The sequence below is a fragment of the Ammospiza caudacuta genome, chromosome 7 (genome assembly GCF_027887145.1).
Source record: "Ammospiza caudacuta isolate bAmmCau1 chromosome 7, bAmmCau1.pri, whole genome shotgun sequence".
Taxonomy (NCBI): Eukaryota; Metazoa; Chordata; class Aves; order Passeriformes; family Passerellidae; genus Ammospiza; species Ammospiza caudacuta.
Genome location: NC_080599.1, coordinates 31,989,270 through 32,015,954, shown reverse-complemented (window position 1 = coordinate 32,015,954; position 26,685 = coordinate 31,989,270). Strand labels below are relative to the sequence as shown.

The window sequence follows — 26,685 nt, the reverse complement described above, 5'->3', positions numbered from 1 at the left end:
TGTATGCTCATGTAAAAGTGGATGTACCATATTTATCTTGATTTAAGATAGGAAGATCCCAGATGAGCTTCCTTGCTGTTTCTGTGCTTAAACAATGCAGAGAAAATGTCCTGGGATCTAATTTTCCCTCCTTGCTGAATTGTGGTCATGACAACCATCTGTACAAGGATAAGCTTCACAGTATTGTCTTGTTCAAGGGTATCATTTTGATGTTATGTGGTGTGATACAATAAGGTAATGGCAAATAATACTGTGCAGCAGTTGGTGCTCTCATCTACATACACTGCCGACTTACACTTTTGGTTTTTGTGCATTTTCATTTGGTTGTTTAATATTTATGTCAACATTGAGGCAACAAAAATATAAAAAACACTAACTTGCAAAAAATACATTAACGTTTGAGAGAAGGACTAAGGGAAACGCCATTGTTCTGACTCTTCAAATTTATCCATCTCTGCTGGGTACTGGGGAATTGACACTGAAAAAGGAAGCTGTGATGTAGCCAATTATTGACGTTTATTCTGTTGCTAACTAGAAAGTTTGCTTTTTAACTTAGCTTAACACTGGTTCTCACACAACCATTGTGATTTAAAACCAAGAATTTGTATGTGGATATACTTTAGATTGAGTCTTTTTTTTTCCTCCGGCTGGCATCCCTTTGCCTTCAGCACCAATAGTACCTGACTGGTGTTCACTGTACATGAAAATCTGTAAAGGGCAATCAGGGCCCTTTGTGTTGTCCAAGTCTGTTTTTAGCAGAACATCATGACTCCAGAACAGTTAGTTCGTCCAAGAGAGAACTACCCCCTCAAATTTGTATTTAAAACAACTCTGAAAAAGGGATTTTGATTATAAATACTACTTTATTTCTAAGTAACTTGGAACTGGCCAGACTAAGCTGTACTCCAGTGCTCTGCCCAGGCCTCCCTCCCTGTGCCCTTTTCCAGGGATGGCAAGCTGCTCCAGTACCTTAGTTTCAGTGGCTTATCCCAAGAGGGAAGATGGCTTTGAGAACTTGGGCAGTTTGAGCAGAGACAGATTGGAATCCTAAAATGCACCATCCAGCCTTCTGAGCTCAGCCATTGCTGAGAGTGGCACCAGTTGGTGAAATCTGCTCCAGGGAGCACTCGCACCCTGGGGTTGCACAGGGCAGAGCTGCACACAGCAAAGGCCCCTCCATGCTCAGGACAGGCTTTACAGTGTTTATAAACACGGTATAGGGCCATTGCCCTGCTTAGCCATGCAGGCCGTAGAAACGGGCCCAGTACTTGAGTCTGAACAACTCAAAACACGATGATGGAAAACAAAAGGGATTTCCGAAATCAGAGAATTGCTAGTGTTGGGAGGGACTTATCATCTAGTCCAAGTCCCCTGCCAAGGCAGGGTCACCTAGAGCAGGTAACACAGAAATGCGTCCAGCTGGATTTTGAATGAATTCAGGAGGCGGCTCCATGGCCTCCCTGTTCCATTAGCTTAGCTAATACAGCTGTTGCTAAAAACTGGAACCGAGGTTCAGCTCATCTCCTAAAATGGCAGCACCCCGAAGTCAGTGCAGAGGAGCACACTGCCCAGTCCGCTGCCCACGGGCCGGGAGCGGCAGCCTCCGCTACCCAGCCCGGGCCTCGCCTCGCCAACCACCGCGGCAAAAAGGCGGACCCAGGGTCATTCCGCACGGCAGGACCGACACCGCTACGGCGGGAAGCTTTTCCCCGAGCCCGGCCGGGGGTTCTGCGGAGTGGCGGAGCCCAGACCCCGCCACATCCCCTCAGGTGCGGCGGGAACAATGAACGCCCCAGCCACAGCGAGCCCCGGCGGCGCGCACAGATCCGCGCCGGGCGCGCACGCCTAAAGTAGTCCCTCTTTGTTCACCAGCGGCCAAGGCTCGGCTGCGCCCGTGTCCCTCCGCCGCGGCGCCCCCATGCCCGCCCCCGGCGCTGCCGGCGCAGGCGGGGCCGCCGGGGCGGGGCCGCGGCCCTTTGTGCTCCCAGAATGCACCAGCGCCTCCTCCGCGGGAAACAAAAATGGCGAGGGGCTGCGCTGGGGCCGGGCTGCCCGTGAGGCGGGTCTGACCGTCCCTCGCTGCCTTCCGCCTCGGCTCCGCGCCCGGGGGCCCGCTGCGCACCGAGCGCCCGGCCGCACCGCGCCGCGCCGCCGAGGGAGGCTCCTGAGCTCGCCGATTTCCCTGTATGAGGCAGTTGGCACCACTGGAGAGACCGAATGAGGTGAGGGTGGGGGGGAGGGAGGGCCGACCGGGCCGGGCCCGCACGGTGGGGGGAGCGCGATCCCCGCAGCCCCGGCCGACGGTGCCGCATCCCGGCGGCGCGGCGGGGAGCGCGGCCAGGGGCCCGCTCCGGCGCGGGGAGCCCGAGGCCTGGGAGGGAGAGAGGGAGGGAGCGAGGGGGAGGGAGCTCCCTGCGAGCGGCCGCTGGCAGGCGAATGTGAGGGGTCAGCGGTGCTCCTCGGTGACCAAAACAAAGGGAGGGAGGCAGCGGGCCGGTCGGCGGGGCCGGGGGCTGCAGCGCTGAGGTGCCAGCAGCCTCGCGCCAGCTGTATTTCCATCTTCTCCTCCTTCAAGGATATTGTCCGTGTAGGCTGCGTTTGCTCGAGTGCGAAGGGAACAGCACAAAGAGGTAGTGGTTTTCGTTGGTAACTTTGTATTTGGGGATTTTCTTTTTGTTTGTTTGTTCTGGGTTTTTTGTGTGGCTTTGTTTTTTTCGGTTTTTTTTTTTTTTTTTTTTTTTTTTTTAGTGCCTCATCTCTTAATTTCTGTCAGGCTTGAATATGATTTGATGATTCTGTCAGATTTGAATATGCACAGCAGGCTTTTAGTCCACTTAAATGTGATAACTGTTGCTGGCTGAAGGGATATGCAGTAATGCATTTTCCTTTTTTTGGTATTGAATTCTGTGGAAAGAATGGGCTGATACCTCTTCCAGTGAAAGAGAACAATATGGGTCTGTGCTGGATGCTCTGGACGCTGATATTGGTGTTGAAATACGAGGGCTCCATAAAGGATCAGGGTGCTATTAGAAGTAGAGGGCCTGCATAATTAAATGAAAGGCTCTGCCAGGAAAGCAGTGTAGCATTATGCTTCTTTCTGGAATTTTTGATAGGCCCAGCTTATCATAACTTTAAAAGGTCAAGCGTAGCAATGGATAATGACATGGTGTTCTCCTGACTTAGTTTAGGGGAATGTGGTCAATGATATACACTCAAACTGCCTAAACTGTGGGATAGTAACAAAAAGTTTCCCTCTTGTTTCTTTTTCTTTTGATCTGTAATCAGGTTGGTAAAAGTTAACCTGGTAATGTTTGTCCATTTTTTTGAGAGCTCAAATTGCCTTTAATTTGAAAACATTTGGGATTAAGAGAGGAGGTGAAAATATTTCATTTCTGTCTTATTAGAATACAGGTTAATGACTTCATAGCTTTTCATTTAAAGGAGAATAAGGGGAAAAAAGATTGAACATATGAAAGGAAATGCATAATGTAGTGAAAATGAGAAGAATCTTTGCAAGGAGCTGCAAGCTGTGAAATGTGGATCTGTGCTGAGAATATAATGTAGTAATATTCTCCACAGTTAACCCTTCTTTTCTCAAGTAAAGGTGTGTGGCTTCCCAACAACTTGCCTTTTCTGTTCTGGAAAGAATTTAAAATCAGATGTAGATGCTTCTCATATGACTTAATATGGCTAGTCAGCAGGGTATATATATTTTTTAATAGTTTAAAGAGACATGTATTGATAGTTAGTATGAAGTTATGTTTGTCCTTCCCTGCACCAGGAGATCAAGTAAAATTTACGAGAAGAGCAGCTGTAACAAATAAGTTCCAGTTAATTTCCTAGTAAACCGTGGACTTCAGTATTCCCTGGAGATGGATGTGAATTAATGTAGAGGCACTGAAGCACCTTTTGTGCTCCTCATGTGAGTTGTGGGAAGGAAGCTCGGGGATGTGACTGGAGGCCAGCATGGATCTTGGATTAGTTGTGACCTGGCTGCGTTTTTGTGCGAGCGGCCACTGGCCCTGCTGCAGAGTTGGTTTCACCTTCTTCACAGGCCTTCCTTGCCGGAAATGGAGGGGAAGTGTGTCTGAGCAAAACACAACAGGAGAAGAATTATGAAACCACAGGTATGGCTGGAGAGATAATCTCCATGGAGGAGTGAAATCAAGATGCTTAACTTTCCTTGAGAGAAGGAGAGCTAATGATGAGGGCACTCCTGATGAGGCTGGAAATACTTCATTAGCTAAATATCTTCCAGGATATCACTACTTTACTTACATCTTAGATCTATTTATTGTTTAAATTCTGTGGAATGCTTATGGAGGTTGTAGTTCTTGCAGACTAACCTTAAAGAAGAAAACTTATTGTTATGGGATTTTGGTCAGCTCTTAAATCCTTTTCCTTCCCCACTTCTCTCAGAGCAAGGTAGAATGTTGTCTTTTATTTCTTTCATTGCTGGGGTGCATGCTCACACTCCCTAAGATCTGTTGCTGTGCATACTGGATTTGGGTAGTGTAGAAACCCAAAAAGCAGTTGTTGCATTCATAGGGGTGCTGAGGATACAATTAAGGGGAATTATGGTCAGAAAAGGTGTCTTGTGACCCAGTACCATTGTTTTCTCCCTGTACCTTCATGTGCAAACACATGATCAACCCCAGACAAATGGCTCTTGCAGTACATGACTGCCCTGTCTTTCTTCCCTACGTACTGAATGTGTTATTCTGTAATGATCTTTTCAACTCTAATCCTTTCACTATTTATATCAAAGAGATTTAAAACACTTCTAGTTATTTAAGATTTCTTGAAGGAGAATGTGAGCAAAAATAAAATCACAAATGACTGTAATATTATGAACATGGGGGTACACTTATGCTAGTGACCACCTCTTTTTAACAGTATGCATCAATGTTATTAAGGACAGTCATATTTGACAGGGTCAGAGGGCAGAACCAGAGTATTCTATCTAGATGCTGAAGTTTTGTGTCACAGACAGTCACTTTCCTTCGGTCCTGTGGCTGAACTTCTTTCTGATATGCAGCAGATTCATAGACATAACTGCTAATCAGATTAATCAGCTGCAGGGTGTCACTTAGTTTCTATTACCAGTTTTTTATTTCTTAGAAGCAAAAATTGTTACTTTTGTCACTGAATGGGATGTCTATGCTTTTGAAAGCATGGATCTATTTTAACAACTCACAAATGGAGAAGGAAGCCCAGGCTAAGGTTGGCTGGGAGTCACTTTTGCAGGATTGTCTGGGGATCTGACAGACAGAGAGTGGAATACCAGCCAGCAATGTCCTGTGAGCTAAGGCAAGTGGTATCCTGGGCTATAAGAACACAAGTCTGAGGGGAAATGATTATTTCCTTCTATGCAAAGTCATTAGACAGCATCTTGGCAGAATTGCTGTGTTTGGGTGCTACCACTGCAAGAGACCTCAAGCTAGAGGAGTTTGGTGTAGGGCCACCAGGACAGTCAGGGACTGCAGCACTTGCTGTGTGACAGGAGGCTTAGGGAACCAGGTTCATTCAGCTTCAGGGAGATATAACAGCAGCCTTCCAGCTCCTGTGAGAAAATCAGTGTGATCCAGTTGGTCTCTTCACAGCATACTTGGCCGGAGGATGAGAGGTAGCATGCCTACATTGGGATAAGAGAGATTGTGATGGGGGAGGGAACATCCCCTCTCCAGGGTGGCAGCTCAGCAGTCAAACAGGGGCACAGGGTGCTTTTGTGGCTGCCTGGTTTGGCCTCATGGCTGATGCTGTGCTGAGCAGGACTAGAGAATTCCTGAGAGCCTTTCTACCCTGTGTTATTGTATTATCCTAAACAACACTTAAAACTGAAAGTAATTTTGGTAATGTATTTCTTATCCCCCAGGTATTACTCTCTGCTTTTCTAGACTGAGGGATGCCTGGATTATAGTCCCCTTGCCTTTCTTTGGTGCAGTTGGCTTTTGATTGTACCAGCATGCAAAATAGTGCAAAGATAAGGAGCTTCAAGTGTGTTTTGTACATGTTGTATGATACAGCACATTGGAAAAGCAATATTCATTTCAGTCTATAAAGTAGTGTAAGGGAGAGACTATAATCTCAATTTATACTTCATCCTTTGCTTAATAAAAGTTAATGGCAATGTACTAATAGTAATAGCCTGTTTATGTGTAATTGGACTGTTGCAATAACATTGGTATTATGAAAAGCAAAGTGATTTTTTTTCTTTTTTGTTACCTGTTGAATTAACCTGATCTGAGGTTTGGACCTGGGTTGAGGTGGAGGAAGCTATCCTAAGTTTGACTTGTCATCCTGTTAATTTTGACTGTCTTCTTGGCCCAGCAGAATCTTATCTGGGGGAGGAAAGTATGTTTGCCACAATGAACAGATAGTGCTTGGCATGAGACCTCATAAATAGTGGGGAGGCTGAAAGGAAGAAATGTGGCCAGGATCCAATGTTTCTCCAGCTGTTAATGTAGGTACCACATCCAGGTCACAGGCAATGTTGGAAACATGGCTTGAGCTTGGTTATGTGGAGCTGGGTAAACAGGCTATGCTTATTACTCTCAGACAAGATTAATTTCCCTTTTTTGCTGTCTTCTAGCTGTGAGCACTTGTGTACCTGGCTTGTTTAGTCACCAGATCTCTCTCTGAGGTACTTCAATTTATTTTAAATGTCAGTCAGTGAATTCATATTAAGGGAAAGAAGACTGAACAGGAAGTTGATGGAGAAGCCAGCTTGTTATTCCAGAGCTGCTGGGAAGGGAGCAAGCTGCTGTATTGGATAAGCCATGTGTGAAACTGCCATGAGTTTTGTGTGTTCTGAGCCCTTGCTACACCTCCATTCTCTTCATTCCATGTGAATGTTAACTCCTGTTTCAAGGAGCGAAGACTGCTGGTATTTTACAGCATCTTACGACTTCTTCATAGTTAATTTTTCTCTAATAAAGGGTAATAAAGGGCTAGTTTGCAACCTTAGACCAAAAAAAATTGCAGTTAATCAGCAGTAACATCATACTTCCAGAATCTGAAGTGATTATCTCTAGTTGTCATAAGGTCTTTCGCTATATTTTCCTTTCCTGTGGGATACCACATTTCCAGTTTTGAGATAGATCCTAAAGCTCTCTGGGCTATCTTAGTACAATGCTCTATGTGTGATTTCTGACTTGTCTTCTGACAAGTCTTTAAAGTAATCATCTGTTCACTGTGGTTTGTATTTACTAGGAATAAATGAGCTATTTGTCCCACTTTGAGTTTTCTCAGTGGATTAAAATTTTTTAATGTTCTTTGAGCACTTTGTTGTTAAAACTTAGTTTTTGGAAGCATTAAAGACACTATCTGTGCTTTAGGATAGCTGTCATCTGTTACTGTTGCAGCATTTATCAATCAGGCAGCTCTTCTCGAAAAATTTCCTGAAATTGTGTGGATTGTTAGTGCACCTGACTGGTTCAGTCATGCAGTCTGGCAGTGCCAGCTGAGGGAGTTGGTGTCCCAAGTTGCTTGTTTGCATTTATTCAGTTGTGCTTACAAACAGTTCTGTTAAACAGATCAGTGAACTGAGATGGCAGGGGAAAAAAAAACCCAACAAAAAAACCAACCACCCGTCAAGGGAGTTTTTCTTAACAGAAGTTTTTTCACAGCAGTTGTTGAGACTGAAGGAGTACAGGAATATGAATGATTTTAAGAAAAAGACACTTGGAAACAAGAATGCTCAGTCTTTTTAATCCTCCAGCCTCTTCACATATTTTTCCCCCAGCTTTTCCACTTCTTCTTTCTGTAGGATAGCTGTAGAAGTACCAAATGAGTACCAAAATTTTCTAACTACTGATAAAGAGATTAGAGTTACAAGTGGGTTAAAACTAACCAATCTAATTTTGATAAATACAATGCTAGGTGCAGTAACTGCTAATGGTTCATAAATCATTTGATTTGGGTAGTGGACTTCGGGAGGAAATTTGCCATTCCTGTTGACAATAACAATTAATGTCCTGCTTCTGCAATGCATTATAAACTAATATGTTAAGTAGATGAATCGAAGGTATCTACCTGTCTTACTTGAGAATATCTGTGGCTATGGTCTAGATTCAGAGGTGAAAATCAGTGAGCATTTTTAGTACTTTGACATCAACTTCTCAAGAAAAGGTGGAAGTGCATTTCTATTTTCAAATGTATATCAGTGTGCAGACACATTTTACTGACTGCCACCACTGACTTCTGAAAGATTGTATGGGTATATCAATACTTTTTTTTGGTTTTGCATTTTAAGTGCTAGAATAAAATACAGCACAACATCCTTAACACTGAGTATTAGATGTAAAGCCATACATACTGTTTGACATACAGTGTAGCTTGGTTGTGAAAGTTAAATGAGATAATGTTGATCTTTATATTGTATGAGATTTTTTTGGAAAACAGTGCATCTGACAGATATTGTGCAATTATAAGTTCTTGGAGAGAAGTGTTTAAGATGGTGGGGAAATTGTTATTTCAAGGTTACTAACCATAGTATATGTTAGGAAGGTGCTATGAAGCTAACTTTAAGGAAGACTGGAAAGCAAGTTGCTGGAAAATGTGGAACTTTAACCTTCATGCTTGCCAATTTTAAAATTCAGTTCACATTTGAACTTCCAACAAAAGTTTTATTTTAATGGTAGGTGTGACTTTTTGGCATTCCACTACAGCAGTTAGAGCTGTGATGGGGCAGATGAGCAAGTTAGTAACATTTTATTCATGTGGCTTTTACGCTGGTCTGCACTGCACCACGTCATGTGCAGTGGTTCTGGAAGATACTTCAGAGACACCTACTTTAAGTAACTTATGTCCTATTCATTAAACTCAACTTGTTAAAGCAGTTGGCTTCCTACTTAGTCGCAGTCAAAATCACTGAGGGAGTGTTTCCCTGAAGAGAAACTTCCTATCCATGTGGCAAGCAACTGTTTAGTTACTGTCAGCCTATTGTAATAAGTAACCCTATTTTCAGTGTCTGAGATAAACCATGAAGTGCCACAGCAGGAGCTGCTTCATGAACTGTTCAGTTGTCACTTCAGCACTGCCATCACTCACAAAGAGAGCAGTGTGGACAATGGAGAAGTGCCTGCTTTATTGGCTCACATCTTTGCTGGCTATCAAGGTTCTTCAGGGGCTGAAGCTGCTATTGTGTATTTATGTTGTTGTATAAGTGAATGTATAGATTCATTTAAGTGTTTTGTGTCAATAAATGATGCACTTTTTTTTGTTGTGTTTCAGTGGCGTTGTGAGCCAAACTTTTGTACTTAAAAGCATGCTTTTGAAGACTTTTTAAAAAATAAAGCTCACAGTTGTTTTTAAAGTGACAATCTGTACTGTTTATGATAAATGAATTTGTACTTTTTTGTGTATTTGGAACAAGATCTTTCACGCATTTCTTCAAGCTGGAAAAGAAGAATAAACTTTCCTGCCTTGTAGCAGGAACAGCTACCTATTTCTAGGCTAGCCTAGCTAAGCTAACCTAGCTTTTCCTAGGGTCTTAAACCCCAGAAAAAATTTTGAAAGAAAGTCTTTGAACCTCTCTGAGGGGAGTCCTGTCAAACTGGTTGTAAACCAGATGTTAGTGCCAAGAAAGCAAGAAGTGTCCTGGGCTGCCACTCTGCTATGGTAAACCTATTTTGAATGCTGCATGTCTCATTTGTCAGAGGTTTAGAGTAGAGCTGAGGAAAAGTAGCAGTAACTTGAATCAGCTTTTGTGTAAGAAGCAGCAGAATTAGTAAGAGTGTTTATCTGGGAAATCTGGCAGGATGTTGGGTCTGAACATTGTTACTTGCACCATGAAGAAAGAAGATGGAAAAGACAGTTTAATTTTCTGATGCAGGGATGAAGGATGTCAGATGAAGTGATAAGGTGTCAGTTGTGAAACAAGACAAAGGATTTTTTTGGTCCTCTGGTCTTCCTGGGTCACCCATCTGAATATTTTTGTTTGGGATCAAGCAGGACTTAAAGTGGTGACCCAGTTGTGCATGAGGATGCCAGAGGCCCATTATAGCTGCTCTTACTGTCATGTCATTGTTAAATGTCACATAGATCATAAATATGCTTAAAGCAGCTGATTTTCTTATGCCTAACCTTGGTTTAAACTGTTTAGAGTGGTGTTTGAAGCCATTACCTTTCCAGTTTTATTGTCATATTGTGAGTAGTAAACTCTTTAGAGAGATGATTCCTTTCTCCTTGAAGCTGTGGAGCAACTTCTCAAATATAGCAATTCTCAAACTATATGGGGCACTAATTAGTTTACTGCTTTTGTCTATGCTTTGAGATTAATTCAAATGTTTCTGGTGCTGATAATGTACTAAGATATCTTGAGTGAGGAGAAACTGCTCTTCAATTGACTGTATCCTGTTTCATTCCCTGTTCCCTAACTGTGTTTGCATCCTAGTTACACATACCTGCACTTTCTAGAGAAAATACATTTGGATACACAAATGGTAACTGTATTACATAGTCTCCAATTCTGAGTATTACTTGTGAAATTCTGCCTTGTGCAATCTGTGGTCCTGTTTTATAACTTTCTCTATTTTACTGCTTTAATTGAAGTGTAGTGTTTGACAGCTAGTCTGATATAAAAGCATATCCACACTTACATGTAGATAGATTGTATGTTGTGGAATGTATGAGCAAAAATGCTTATTGATACAACTAACTTACAATTTTGGGTTTCATATATGAAGAAAGGTTGCACGATTTGTTGTTTTTCTTTCCTCTCTGTTAGAGTAAGGGTGGAAAATAACAAGGAAAATTGATTTTACATCAGAAATTCCACATGTAGAAATTCTTCCTGTGCTGGAAAGCTCTACAGTAATGCTTAGTGGCATTGCATGGTTCTGTGTTGGCGGTACCTCAGTGTACCTTGAGCCAGCATAATGCTCAAGCTGTACTCTCCCAACCAAGGTAATGCAGTTAGAATCGGCATCTTTTTAGCTTCCTTGGAATTTTAGAAAACTGGCAGTGATTTGAGTTTTGTATAAGTAATCCTGTATTGAATGTTTTTGATGTGTTTTTCAATGCTTCTGGTGATTTTATGAAGAGTGTCTGAGCTGGGGATGAGCAGCCCCATCCTCATTTACATTTGTTGATTTCCTAGAACACTTCTCTTTTATGAAGTTGTTCCTTTCAGAAATTGTGCACTTACTTAGTAGCAGAGGCACTGCTACTAAAGCTGTGTAAAGTTACAAAAGACAAGCAGGTCTCTTGCTCCCTGGAGTTGTTGTGCTGGTATTTCCAGTGGTTCCTTTAAGCCAGTTGTGGTTACCTGCTCTCCTGCTTGCCTCCTCAGAGACTCCGCGGCGGCGGGAAATTCACTGGTCCAGAAGCGCTCTCCTTCACGTCGCAGCCACAAGAGCTCAGCGTCTCTGGCCAAGCAGTCGGTCCATGATGGACAGAAAGCCAAAAAGCCATTTTGTAAATTTGAGGAAGGTCAGGATGTCCTAGCTAGATGGTCAGATGGCTTGTTTTATCTTGGAACTATCAAAAAGGTAATTTTATTTTTTAACTTCGCTGGAGTCTTAAAGTATCGCATACCGTTGAAAATTGCAGTATTATTGGCTCACTTATGTAGTATTAAATACATTCTTCTGTTTGGTGCTTTTACTCATGGCTTCCACTGTATTTCTGTCTTTCAGATAAACAAACTGAAACAGAACTGCTTCGTTATATTTGAAGACAGTTCCAAATCCTGGGTTCTCTGGAAGGACATACAAACAGGCAAGAACTTCCATGAAGTAGTCATTGTTTGGTATCCTATTTGTTTAGATTACTGGTATCTGTTAAAAAAGATTATTATATAATATTCTTTTATTCTAAAGAGTGATATAATTTAATGTGAACCAGGAACAGAAATTAGATAAGAAAAAAAATATTTTCAAACAACTGTCATTGAAGTTACTGTTTTGGGCTTTTGTCTGTTTTCACATGAGTGAGGTGGAGAAAAAAACCAATCTTCTAAAAATAATCTAAAAATAATCACTTCTAAAAATAATCACATTTGAGTTTGTTTGGGTGGGGGTGGATTAGTTCTCTGCCCTAACAGAAAATTCCAGGCCCTAATTTTCACCAAGTTTATATTCTTTGTACTGTTTTCAGTTGAAACGACAGAATATGGAAAGAAACGAAAGCTTGGTGAATCTTATGTTTGAGCAGAGTTTGGACACTTAAAAGGATCACCATAACTGTTGCACATAAGAAACCATTACAGGTTTTGGAGTATTCGTGTGATATAAAGAAATGTGTAGTTATCAAGTGAGGCACCCATGATATAATACCTTACTGGTTTTCAGACATTTCCATAGTAGTTAATGTTTTTATAACTTAATGCTAATGAAGCATAGATGATAATTTCTTCTGAAAATCAGTTACAGTTTGCTCGTTGTACAAACACAATGGAAATCTGCTCTGGCTCTTGTTGATTCTTGATGTTTAAGATTCTTGATGTCTGTGTAAAGGAAAAGCTTTGTATTGTAATAGCAAAAAATCAACTGCTTTATTTCTTGAAGCTTGCAAAAAATGCTGTTCTACTGTGTAGTACTAGTTTATAATCTGACTCATTTATCCTAACTATCAAAATTTAATAAATGAGATGAGGAAAATTTCAAGTTGATGACCCTTATGGGTCTCTTCCAACTCAGATAGTATTTATTTTTAGGTATTTTTACCCTAAATTTGCATTCTTTATTCAGTTACTGTTTTTTTATTGTTGATGTTGAGGAACCATGGACTGCATAGTCAGTAGGCAATCCAAAGCCTATAGATATCTGATAGCTTATCATATGTGATATAAATATTTATAACAGAGTCTGTACAAAATGTCTGAATATTTTCTTCTTAATAAGTTTGTCACTATAACAGTAAGTTTCTACAATGCATGCATCTGTAAGTGAAATTATGCCGAAGGCTGTACATGTGGTAACTGTGTTTCAACTGCAGATATAATCTGAAAAAAATCACAATCTCATCTTTGTCTAGGAGCCACTGAGAGTGGGGAAATGGTCTGTACAATATGTCAGGAAGAGTATTCAGAAGCACCAAATGAAATGGTTATATGTGATAAATGTGGGCAAGGTAACTAGATTTTTTTTTCTATTTACTGCATTTTTAAAGGTGTTTTGATTTGTTTCACAAAGGAGGATATTTGCCCGGCTATGACTGACTGCTCAACTGATCTTAAATTTTGTAGCCCTTAGTGGCTATTAACAGCTCAGTGAAAGATGATAATCCATGTTAAAGCGATTAACACCTGTTCTGTAAGTCAAGATTATTTTTTTCTACTAAGAAAATTTAAAAGACCATTTTGAATGTGTTACCAATCTTTTTGTTCAGGTTTTTGGCACTTAATTGTGAATAATACTTGGTAGTTGCATTAAGTTATGTGCTTCAGGCAACACAGTTAATTCTTTGTAAGCTTTTGTCATTTTAATAACAGTTTCCTAATAATTTTTCATCCAGGTTACCATCAGCTGTGTCACACACCAAATATTGATTCCAGCGTGATTGATTCAGATGATAAATGGCTCTGTCGACAGTGTGTATTTGCAACAACAACAAAGGTGTGTTTCTAGAAAAAAAATGTTCATACATTTCATATTGCATGCATCTTTGTTTTTGAAATTGAAACAATAAAAAGAAATGGCATATTTTCAGTGATTTCTTTTTTATCTTTGATCTGAACTCAAATTTTGTATGTTGAGAAGTAATGCTGTTTTAGAAATTGACAATATTACACTCTTAAACAAACATGCTAGTATAAAAACATAAATACACCTGAAAATATTTGACTTGAAAATTATGAAAACCTTTCTACAATCAAATGAAAAGCTTTGAAAATTTCAGATATACATGACTGGTTTTTGTAAACTACTGTATCTGTTCTGGCCCAGAGAGGTGGTGCACTTAAGAAAGGACCAAATGCCAAAGCACTGCAAGTCATGAAACAAACGTTACCATATAATGCAACAGACCTTGAGTGGGATGCAGGTCATAAAACCAACGTCCAGCAGTGCTACTGCTATTGTGGAGGACCTGGAGAGTAAGTAAATGGATAATATGTAAGAACTTTACTGCAGCTCCAAACTTGGACTCTTCTTCTAGACTTCCTTGTGAACTTGCTAGTTTTTGTTTCTGTTGTGTGTACATATCAGAAACTGGATGCAAAGTGGGATTTTGAATTCTCTGTGCATTTGTGAAGTGTCTCACAGTGGGAAATGTATTAATTTCTTTTCTTCTCCCATGAAATATTTTGCTTTGTTTTAATTGTCATGTGGCCATCAGAGATCATCACGCTGCAGTCTGTAATGAGCAAGAAATCTTTTTGTCTTGCTACTTTTGATGTGTTGAGTCTGGATGAAATTGTTTGTTCATGATCTTACAATTCTAGGCAGAATTTTTCAGATGTTAACTCAGCTCTGTCATAAGTCACAAAAATAAATGTGCCTAGAGATTAGTTTAATAAATTTTGTTGGAATAGACAGCTTTCTGATTCTACCATAATGTCATTTCCTGATTTTCAGTGACTGGCAGGGGAAAGATTTTTTTTTTCCCCTCTTATGGCATCACAGAGTCCTCTGCTGGTTCTTTTTTACAAGAAAGGCAAAAACAGGACTTCTTTAGCATGTAGAGAGGAGTACTCTGGTGTCTGCATGAATGAGTGAAAGAATAAGATAGCATTGTAGATTTGAGGTCAATGCAAGTAAAGAGTCCCACAAAAAGCAAAGTTTTTGAGGGTATGCACGCAGGACAGAGCTCTGGTTTGAGACTTGAACAAACATGGCTGTCAGCTTTGCATGGTTCCCTTTCTCAAAGGAGAAGCTGAAAAAGGAAAAGGTGTAAACTATGAGGTTTCTTTTGGGGATTCAAGTAGTTGGATCCCCAGAACAAATGTTTGTGACTTAATGCAGAGTTGTGTTGTGCTTTAGAAAGTAACATGGAAGCTAAATCTAGTATGTCAGAAGGAGCTTATATGGAGTTCCTTAATTCTTACTGGGAATTAAAAGGTGGATGTCAGAGTAAATGAAATGTTTTTTTTCTTAATTTAGTAATTTAATTAATTCTTTTACAGGCTATCTTTTATTATTCCTCTCTGTCTTTCCCAGTAATTCATTATGGAACTAAATGTTACTGAAATATCCATAGAGGTGACTGTTTTATAAACTGTGCAAATCAGTTTGGGTCACAAGATCTCTTCTATTTAATTTAATTATAATGAAGAAACAATTTTCAGTAACTTTTTAAACACGTCTTGTGTCTCTTTCTGTTGTTGAAGCTGGTATCTAAAGATGTTGCAGTGCTGCAAATGTAAACAGTGGTTTCATGAGGCGTGTGTGCAGTGCCTCCAAAAGCCAATGCTTTTTGGTGACAGGTAAGAAAATTAAGCTGTATTTTGTTGTATTTATTTAAAATATGAGGGAAATCTCACATATGAGCTTTTATTGGGGCATCCATAACACAACAGTTGTTTTCAAAAAGGGCTTGAGTTTTGAGTAGAAGTTTATACACAAGACAGCCTGTGTTTGGGTGCCAGGAAAATGCAGTTCTTCCTCTCAGTTGAACAGGATGCAGTGGTGGGTGGTGGAGAGGTGACAAATGGAGAGTTGGATTGCAGCTGTTACTGCCTTTACTTTGTGTGGAAATCCTTTATACAATAGGTGCAACTCTGCATCCTCTATTCATGTGTGAGGGGTTAGGACAAAAAGACAAACAAAAGTGCTGGTCTGTGCTTTTAAAGAGGAACTTTGAGCACTTGCAGTAGATGAAAGGAAAACAAGAAGAGAATCAAATAGCATTTCATTCATTTTTTATTATAATTTTATGTGGGAAGTTTTCTGGAATGTTTGTATGAAGGAACTGAGTTAGGACCCAGGAATGTATGGGTCCTTAAAATGCATATTTGCACTTTTGTGCTGGGGACATTACAGAGCATCTTAACTGATATAGTCACAGGTTGAGGACTTCCTCAGGCAGAGTGAAGCAGTGGTAGCAGGATGAAATCAAAGTACCTTGTATCTGGCCCAGTAGGTATCAGCACAGATTAAAGAAGTTGCTAGAGTAAAGAATAAATGGACTCACAAAAACTACATGGCTGTGTTTCTAGCTTGCTTAACGTTCATTATTTTCATGATCAGGGTGTTTAAACACTGTGTGTGTGAACACCCATCACCCAGACACGTGTACATATACATTTGTATGTGTTTTTAGGTTTTATACGTTCATTTGCTCAGTTTGCAGTTCTGGACCAGAATACCTCAAACGTTTACCCTTGAGATGGTAAGTATGAATTTTTAAGAAAAGAGTGAGTTGGATACATGCTCTGCTTTTCTTTCTGATGTTCTGGTTCTCCTTGCCAAAAAGGGAATCTGCTTGTTAGCTTGAGCTGTTTCCTGAGTCCTTCTTGCTGTGTGTATGATCAGGGATAAATCTCTTTCAAAGTTATCTGCAAGGGTAGAGATATATTGTGATTGCATGCTCTTGAGATTCAATCCTGGGATCATTCAGTGCAGTGACAAGCAACTCACTTGTTGTGTATGTGAAGATTGTGATATCTAAATCAAGAGTTTCTTGCAGGTTTAGGATCCTGCTGTATTATATAAGCCAAACATAGTGGGCACCAGAGCACACATCCTGATATATTTTATAAAAGTTTCCTTGAATAGACTTAATGGAACTAGTCTGTAATAGAAATTATATCCAATTTAGTGGATGTATACCTAGTGCTAACAGATACATGGTGGAAATTACCTTGTTAAATGTTAATTCACCAAAATACTTGCATGAATTCAGAATTGATACATTCAAGTATGAATTCAGACTTACTTACATATCCCATGGTCCAGACCAGTTTTGGAGCTTAAAAAAATATCATGACAATGACATGAGGCAGAAATGAAAGTGAGATGCAAAACAGAAGGAATCACTTGAAAAGAAATTGCAGGAGACTTCACAGTGTTGTCTGGATTGAGTGTCTTAAGTTGGGCTTTGTGTTCCTCCACCTGTATAATGCTAATATCTTTTCTACTAAATTGTTTCAAAGGAAAGCAATTGGAAGAAAAATACTTGTTTTCTCTGGTTTTTTTATTCAAATATTCTAGGGTAGATATAGCACATCTATGCCTTTACAACCTAAGTGTTATTCATAAAAAGAAATATTTTGATTCGGAGCTTGAACTTATGGCCTACATTAATGAAAACTGGGATAGATTGCATCCTGGTGAGGTAAGTAAGTAGAATACCCTTTCTTGTTTCTAAATCACAGTGCATACATATGTCCTGAAAGTTGACAAACTGTGAACTGTTTTACTCTGGATGTTAAATCCTTTAGTACTTTAAAATCTGATAATCCCAAGTAATGACGTAATTTTTTATTTCCTTGCAGAAATAGAATGCTTTTTAAGTGGTGCATATTTTTCTAAACTGTAAAATTTCTTCAAGTCATCTATGCAACTAATTACTTGCATGGTGACTTTCCATTACTTAGCTGTTTATTCTGTTGCATATCTACATTCTATTTTAGTTTCATGATTCTCTGATTATATTGATATTTTCATGTGTGACCTGAAAATCTAAATGTAGAATTGAAGGCAGAGTATATTGCATGTGAAGACCACATTCAGTGTCTCTAAGGTGTAACACATTGTTTGTGTTAAATATTCTACTCAAAAATTTCTTCTTTCCTTCCTAATTCTTACAGTGGTGGTGGTCAGTTTGTATCCAGTTTGTTTTTGATCCTTTTGCAGTTGGATTCAGCTACTTGTCAAGACATTTTTTATTTTAGTTCATTACTATACTAGTTATTTTCCCAGCTATTTGATTACTGAGAATTTATCTTATCATTAAAGAAAATCCATTTACTCAAGTAGATTGACTTCATATTTAACTAAGAGGACCAGTGTTGATTTTGGTTTCTTCATATGAGATTAGATGCAAAAATTTATGACTTACGTTCAAAGTGGGATACTGCTAGTAGAGTAAATACTCTTTTTTTGTGCATGAAAAATGTTTAGGGTTTTGAAGGTTTTTTGAAATATATGGCATATAATGGATTGAAATTTTCTATCAGTACATTCTACTTCCATACTTCAGTAAATTCATAGAACTGTAGTCCATTTTTTTTTAGCACTCACAATGTGAGAACCAAGTGTATGTTCTTGGTTGAAATAAGTAACTATTTTTCATAAATAATGGAAAATAGTCTAAAGATATGTATTTTAAACTATCAGTGTTTGATAGAAAGTTAAGCAAACACTAAAGCATTACTAAAAATTAGAGTCATGAATACATATCTGGTTTACTTTGCTGTGTATGGCATCTTTTATGTAAGTGATATAGAATCGATAAATCTGTCATATGAAGTCTTGAGCTTTGAATTAAAAAAAGGCTACACAAAATGTAATTTTCACACCATTTTTTCAATAGAATTAATTTTTTAGCTATCTTACTATACAGCTTAACAAGTACGTAAGCTGTATTAATTTTGAATTTGGTTTTTCTCAGTATTGAGGGAAGTTAGAAGAAAATGGTTTGTTTAGCTATCTTACTATACAGCTTAACAAGTACGTAAGCTGTATTAATTTTGAATTTGGTTTTTCTCAGTATTGAGGGAAGTTAGAAGAAAATGGTTTGTTCATTTAACATAATGCCATGTGGACTGGCTGGTCAGAGCAGTGGATGAGGAGGGTGGAGCTGTCATTGGCTTGGAGCACATAAGCCATTTTGAAGAAGTTGAAAGGCTGCACTCCTCTTTGTGCTCTTCTCCTTTCTGCTTCCAATCCATCCATGCTCAGTCTGTGAAAAACATGTAACTAAGGGGGAGGAAGGAAAGGGCAGATCCAAAACAAATAAATTCACTTCGTTAATTTCTATTTTCAATTCTTTAATATTTCTACACCTTCAGGGGAACTACTGATTTGAAGTCTGAATGTTACACTTTTAGAGGGCTAGATTTTGAATAAATTCATACAGGCTGTTTTGAAGATATTTAAATACCTTATTCTGTACAGATTTTAAATGTCTTTCATGAAGTTGGCAATAATTGTCTTGAAAAATCTGATTAACTTTAGTTAATTAGGGAAATGAGGGAAACAAATTAGTCACAGAAATAATTAACAGGTACAATATAGTAATTTTAGGGGTTTTGTGATCTCCTTAAATTGCCACTGTTAAAAATGACATTTTAATTTCCTTCTCCACCTATTTATACTTGAGTAAGAGGAAAAGGCTTTTAGCTGTAGGTAAGACAGTAGTAAATGGTGGAGTTATCAGAACTCCTAAGCCAGTAATTTTTAACATGTTGTTATTTAGAAAGCAATAAATATGTGGCAATTTTCTGTAGTCCAGCATTGCAAGACCTCTAGATAGCAATGGATTGAACAGAATGCACACGGTGAAGATGGAAAAGAAGTTGTTACTTTCTTTGGCTAAAACCTCTTGAGCACCTCCATTACTTTTGGTAGTCAGGTAGACTTTCAGTCTTGCTCAAAATTATGTTAAAATGTTGGGGTTTATGAGTACATTTATTCACTTATTTTTAGCTGTTAGCATGTTGAATTCTTTGACCTTTTCTCTGTGATGTTTGGTGAGGATTGTATTCTTTAAAAATTATCTGATCCTGAGATTTTTGTTGAGTTTCTTTGAGCTGTAAATGTACTGTCTGGTCTTTAGTATTCCTATTAATAGTGAAGCTTATAAACTGCTGACAGCTCTATAATTACAGATAAATTTACAAGTTTTGGCATGGCAACTGGAAACAATGGTAGTTCTTGAATTGAAAAGTAGATAGATAAATATAAATGTAAACAATCTATTTTTACATTCTGGTACATAAATGTTGTGTCCGTGTGATAGTCACCACCATACTTATGTTTTTCTCTGTAATTATTTATGCAATTTTTCAGAGAGAAGATTTCATGTTTTGAAAGCTTGATAGGGACTAGTTACTTGAGGTTTTGGTGAAAGGAGAGAGGTTAGGCTGGGTCTTAGCTAAAGGGTCATGAAAATACATCTACTGGTTTGGGGTTTTATTAATTCTAATAATTTTTCTGAGTGTTTTTCTTTTTTGTATCAAGTTGAGTAGTATTAAAAGTATGAAATGAGTCCTATAGCAGACTTTGTCCATAATTATAATAAATAATTAGGCTCTTTTGTCTATTTACTTATCCTCTGTTTGCAATCTCAATTAATTTAGGAGTACGTACAGAAAACTTTTTGTTATAAGTCTTGGGAGGTTGTTGGGATCTTGGGAGTCCTGTTAGGATTGCTTGGGAGATTAATCTGGTGTTATGTTCCCTCACTGTACTAAAGGTTTTTGAGATATTTTTCTTGTACTTCTTAAAAGTGAAACTCGTTCTATGTCCTGGGCTTGATCTTGGCATTAATTCTGTGGATGTAAATCACAAAATGTATGGGATTATGGTTAATATGCACAGCTAATATTTCCTTAATGTACTTCACATTCAAATCTATAGTTACAGTGACTAAAAGTAACTGGGATCTTTCTATTACTAAAGAATTTGAGAGGTTAAATTATTTCTTAATACTTTACAGCTGGCAGACACACCAAAATCTGAAAGATATGAGCATGTCCTGGAGGCATTAAATGATTACAAGACTATGTAAGTTATTGGTACTTGTTGTTTTAAATGTTGTTTGCCTGTTTAATCTGACTTAGGTTACAGTCTTCAGTCTATGTGATAATCACTCTGACTGTAGATAGCACTTTAAGTTTTAAATAATGTTTCTATTACAAACTATAACATTACATAGCTGTTTTGATTGTGACCCAGACCAAGAGAACCATTTTAACTTCCATTCTCCTTCCACTTCACATTCTGTTTTTGAGGAGGAGGATTGCAATGGGGTAAATAGGGGAATAAAGTAGCATTTAAATGGCTATTCTCTTTGCATAATTTTGTTTTGCATGTACCATGCTGTTGTAAAAGTTGAGTTCCCTGGTATCAGAACTTTAACAATTAATTTAACATCCATCTAGGTTTATGTCTGGAAAAGAAATAAAGAAAAAGAAGCATTTATTTGGTTTGAGAATTCGAGTTCCTCCTGTGCCACCGAATGCTGCTTTAAAGGCTGATAAAGAGCCAGAAGGAACTTCACATGAGTTCAAAATTAAAGGCAGAAAGTCATCTAAACCAATCCCTGATGTGAGGTAAAATAACCCAGTCATTCTAGCTGTCTTGTGGTTAATTGGGGCTACTTTAGTTATTTTTTGGTGCCAACAAAAAAGGCTTTTTCTTTGTAGAATGTTTTTTTTTCCAAATTAATTGTAAAGGCAGGTTATTTGTGAGAACAAGGCCTTAGAACAAATTTCTATTAGGATTCTTCTAAAAAATCAACATTAAATTTAGCAGTAAGAACAACAGAAAATATCCCAACTTTGCTGTCATTTGGGAAACAAAACCTTTTGCCTTACTGGATCTCTTAAGCAATAATCTAACTAGAATTCTCAGTAGGAAGGATGTTGGGAAATAGTAACTTGTATTGGTAAATGTGCCATCTTTTTCACCAAGAGTGGTCATATGAATAAATTATATTTAACACTTGTTCATTCCTCTTCAACATTTGGGAATCAGTAATGTCCCTAGAAGTACATTGACTCTGTTATGTTACTATAAAACAAAACCATGTAGCTTTGTACCTGCAAATTTTGATTTGCCAGAATCACCTCATTTAATACAATGTTTTAGAAATAAGCATCTAATTGTTATTCATTGCCAAAGGAAAACATGTATTCAATGAAAACTATCATCAGTAATACAGAATAAAATACAAATTTTCTTCTAGGGAATTAAGTAATGGCATAGAAAGAAAGGGGAAAAAAAAATCAGTAGGTCGTCCACCTGGTCCCTATACAAGAAAAATGATTCACAAAACTCCAGAGTCATCTCCTCTGGTAAGGATATTTCTTCCCCCTTCCTCCCTTCCTTCTAACTGCATCATAAATGTTGAAGAAAAACATAACAAGTTAATATGAATTTATGTTCTCCCCTCCTTGCTCGCAAATAAAATCAGTAAAAAAATTTAAGTACCTTTTTTTCCCCCTTAGGATAATGAACCAGTTCCAGTGATAGAGAACCCAGCCTTGGAATTACCATGCACTGTTGGGTAAATTAAAAAAAATCCCTCCCATCAAACATTGTAACACCATGTCATTTATCTGTTTGCTTCTGAAATGTCAGCTCAGTTTTTAATGTAAGATTGTTTTTTTTGCCTGGCAAACCCGTTATCTTGCAAAACAGGAAATCTGATGGAACTGCACATTCATCCAATACCTCAGATGTGGAATCCACAGGTGCTGCCAGTATGAAAGAAACTACCTCATCTAACATTTCCAGACATTATAGGTAACTATTCAGTTACTCTATCTGCTATGAAGATCAAGATTTGCAGTGTATTAATTTTACTAAAATTTTCTCAGAGTAGAGCTATAAATAGCATGGGGAAACACAAAGAAATAGGATGAGTGAAAATTTGTCTTTAATAGTTCTGTTTACAAGTCAGAGATTGAGGAATTTTGCTAACCACTGTTTTTGACATAAAATATGTGGCTAAGTGACATTTACTGAAAAGAATTAAACTGCAAACATTTGCTGAGTTTAGTTTTCTATTAGTGGTCACAATAGAACTGATGTACTCTGAATTAATTTTAGCAGCTTGTTGTTATTTATGTTTATATGTTCATGTTATAAAATACTAAGTATGCTGTGATTTTCTACCGTCAATAGAGTGTGAAAAAATTCTGGCACAGAGTTTATAAATAAATTATTAACTGCAGTCAACCTTCCTTCAAGCAAAAACTTTTCCCTCTCTCAAGTTCAGCAAATAGAAATTTCTCTTTTATTGACGTACGTGGATTTTACTATTTTGTCTCCCCTTTCTGGTTCATACTGTTGAGTGCTGTCATGAGTCATTTTGTGTGCACTGTTGATACACACTAATTTTCAAGTAGCTCATGTTTAATTTAGAGTTCTGAAATTGTTAGCAACTGTGTCATACTTACAGTTACCTGTCAGTAGGCAATAAGTATTTTTTGAGTGAAAAAACAACAAAAGTTATTACATGAGTGGCATGCCAATAACTGATGATACAGCATACATGTTGAATTCCCTTGGAGTTAATACTGTGGGGTTTTATTTTCAATAGTTTGTCTGCATTCTCTTGGAGTTAATGCTGTGGGGTTTTATTTTCAATAGTTTATCTGACTCGAGAAAAAGGACTCGAACAGGAAGAACTTGGCCTGCTGCAATACCACATTTGAGGAGGAGAGGCCGCTTTCCACGAAAAGCACTCCAGACTCAAAATTCAGAAATTGTCAAAGATGATGAGAGCAAGGAAGACTACCAGTATGATGAACTCAATACAGAGATACTTAACAACTTAGCAGATCAGGAGTTACAGCTCAATCATCTGAAGAACTCCATCACTAGTTACTTTGGTGCAGCAGGTAGAATAGCTTGTGGGGAAAAGTACCGTGTGTTGGCTCGCCGGGTGACACTTGATGGAAAGGTGCAGTATCTGGTGGAGTGGGAAGGAGCAACTGCATCCTGACTGTAGGACTGAACATTATGTTCACTGCACTGTCATCTGTAAGTACAGCTCATAATGCAGAGCCATGAGAGAAATGGTCTTTAAATGTGTTTCTAAAAATAACAAAAAACAAAACAAAACCAGTTTAGCCTTAATGTGTAATTGTTATCATTATCATTACAGCTCTTGTGATAAAGACTTATCTTTTTAAAATCTGATCTGAGACTTAAATTTTTTAATCTGAACATTGTTAGATTGTTGTAGGTTGGGATATTTTGGGTTACAATTGCTTAAAAATGTGCATGGTGTTTAAAAAAAGATGACATTTTCTAGAGAACATTCCATGGATACAGTTATTGTGATTTAGAGAAAATATTATGTAGATAGCACAAATATTTGAAAAATCTTGTTTTCTTACCCAAATGTTTGCAGAAATGTATTTCTATTTCAATACTTTCTAGATTTCATAAGTGCAGTGTATATAATGCCTACTGAAGACTGTAAAATACTGAAGTTTTCTTTCAAACAAAGTGTAAAAAAAAAAAAAAGAAAAAAAATATATTGAGCCTGTAAATTGCTCTGTGACCAGACTTCATTGTCTTCTTAATATATTCAGTGTGTGTGCGTGTGTGTGTGCTGTATACCAAGGTGTATATGCACACACAGCCCTGGCGTGTATATAGATGTGTGATTGTGACCTATGCAATACAAATTATGGGATCGGTCAGCTTCTGAGAATACATCCCATAATTCTTTTTTCAGGAATAGTTGCCAGTATTTACACAGCAGCATTTCTTCTCAGGCTTATTGGGTGCTGTTGCTTTTTACGTACTAAGGAAAAGTGTCCAACCAGTGCAGCGTGTTCTGGCAGTGGGTGCAGTCAATGATGGTCATGTGCTCTACATTCCATTATTTTCCATTTGAATTGATGAATAAAAATAATGCAGGATCTGAAGATTTTGAAATTAATTCTACTGGATATAACAATTTGAAAGCTCTTGTGGCACTCTGTAAATTTCATGTCCCAGTTATAAAGTAAGTTGACAGGATTCATGCAGGATTTCTACATACATGTAGAACAGTCATATTTTGATAAATGTAGTATGAATTAAGTGTATTATTGCACAGGGTCAACAAATGTTGCCATTTGAAGTAACGTTACTGATTTTATTACAACATTACCTCTTTTGTGTTTATAAAATGTACCAAGTTTTAAATTGGTAAGATTATTTTACTTGTTTAAAAAAAAAGTCAAAAAGTCTCTTGCCAGTATTAGATATTTTTTCTTTGTCTGCTACTTTTTGAGGGGGTTTTAGCCAAAGAGTAAACAGAAGAATATTTTTACTTTGGTGGTTATTCACTGTACTATATAAGGTTAGTTTTCTTACATGCTTACAGTTTGCCACCAAAATAAAATTATGTAACATTAACAAATGACAGAGTGGTTTAAAGTGTACTGCCTGAGTTAGTACTTATTTATTCCATTACTTGGTTGTTTGACTTTTTCTGCTCATCTTGAACATCTTGAAAAGGTGACTTTTTTCCTGAATTTTTTTTTTGTTACCTTATAGCCAAAGGAAGCAGAGAAAGCTTTTTATCCTGTGTTTGGCTTATGGCTGGCTGGGTTATATTAGCTTTATAAAAATGCTAATTAAAAACTCCCACTTCTGTTTACCTTCACTAAAATGTGTGGGTTTTTTCTCACACCCTCAGCTATTAATTTAATGTTGCCTTGCCTATAGCTGCAATATTTTGATAACACAGCAACTTCATGTTAATTTTTGAATGTTTATATCTTGAGATAATGCAAAATGTAAAGCCTTTGTAACCTTACTCACACCATCTGTATTTGTCTTTATTGTTTCACTTTATCCAAGTCCTTTAATTCTAACTGAACACCAGCAGTATTTTTCATAAAGATTCATTTAATGATAAATATTGGAATGTACTTGGGGACTTAAGTGGGGGAGGTGTGGGGAGAAAATGCTTGTCAAACTTCAGTTGTCCATAGACCTAACTATTGTGAATGTTGTTTTCATTTTATCACGGTGGTTGACTTAACTCTGATGTTCAGTTTGTATTTTTGGAATTGCTTTTCTCTTAGAATTAAAAGACCAACATTAAATGTGTGTATTTTTTGAGAGAGAAGAATGAGTTTTGATTCTGTACTCTTGTGAAGCACATACTTGGTGGCATCCTCCCATCCATCACTTCCCAATCACTAGCTTTCCTGTTCCTGTCCTGGAGACACTTGCCCTGCACATAGACACTAACTGGTGTTCCAGCTATGGTTGAGGGATGCTTTGTTACAAGGTGTCATGTACTGGAAAATGCTGCAATAGTGCTGCTGAAGATAGAGCTAGAGTAGTAATTAAAGCACACCTACAAATGCCTTTCTCATTTTATGTGAATTTCATTGTATGTAGTAGTGGTGTGTCTAAAGGAAAAGACAAATGTTGCTGTATGTAATGATTTCATCCTGGTATAACGCGATCATTGTATGTACGCATGTGTGTAAATATATGTAATTCGACTTTGTTGTGGTCACTGATCTAGAACCATTTCTATGTGTATATTTAATATTTCTCCATTATGTTTTATTTGTATTACAGTAGTATTTAGATAGGAGAAGTCTCTTGTGACAATTCTAAAAGTATAGATATCGCATGAACAAGACAGCAAAGAAATAATGGCACAATGCTGGTCAGAATTGTAAGATATGCATCATAGCAAACTATTTGTCAAATCATTGTTCTCAACAATACTTCAACAGGAATTTTGAATAAAACTGTGGTTTTTCTATGCATAACGCATTTTGAGTGAGATTACGAAGGAATTTTAAAAAATCTCTAAGCATGGTACATGAAATGAAGGTCAATATTTTAATTTAACATGATGAAGACATACATTAAAAAAGGCCTTTAAAGGTGAAGACAAGCACTTTATTTTCTAGGGGGTGGGGAGATAACTTAATAAACAGAAAAATGGTTTGTCTTTGGAACATCCTACTAAAGTGATCTTTAGTGTTATATTTTAAAAGGAAATTGGTGAATGGAGATGGAACATACCAAGGCTGACGATGGAGCTATAGAACAGAGTGATAAGAATAAACTGGACAGAAGCATCAGTTCTGTGCACAGAGGGAAG

General features: G+C 37.9%; 1 protein-coding gene across 2 annotated transcripts; it reads left to right on the top strand.

The window, feature by feature from the left end:
- The first annotated feature begins 1,999 nt into the window (after positions 1-1,999).
- On the top strand, positions 2,000-26,236 carry MTF2 (metal response element binding transcription factor 2). Of its 2 annotated transcripts, none has more exons than XM_058808330.1 (15): positions 2,000-2,222; positions 11,294-11,492; positions 11,640-11,721; positions 12,979-13,074; positions 13,459-13,559; positions 13,890-14,038; positions 15,272-15,367; positions 16,204-16,272; positions 17,094-17,217; positions 20,545-20,612; positions 20,990-21,160; positions 21,796-21,904; positions 22,058-22,116; positions 22,251-22,355; positions 23,205-26,236. In XM_058808330.1, the coding sequence occupies exons 1-15, from the start codon at positions 2,218-2,220 to the stop codon at positions 23,557-23,559; spliced, it is 1,788 nt and encodes a 595-aa protein (XP_058664313.1). In that variant the 5' UTR covers positions 2,000-2,217; the 3' UTR covers positions 23,560-26,236. The 2 variants fall into 2 exon arrangements, with proteins under 2 accessions (XP_058664313.1, XP_058664314.1); XM_058808331.1 differs by lacking the exon at positions 2,000-2,222 and adding an exon at positions 2,611-2,630.
- The last annotated feature ends 449 nt before the right edge of the window (positions 26,237-26,685 follow it).

Excerpts from the sequence above, each read along its gene's own strand:
- MTF2 (XM_058808330.1), top strand. Across the intron at positions 13,075-13,458 it reads ATGTGATAAATGTGGGCAAG|GTTACCATCAGCTGTGTCAC; the intron begins GTAACTAGATTT and ends TTTTTCATCCAG. Across the intron at positions 13,560-13,889 it reads TATTTGCAACAACAACAAAG|AGAGGTGGTGCACTTAAGAA; the intron begins GTGTGTTTCTAG and ends GTTCTGGCCCAG.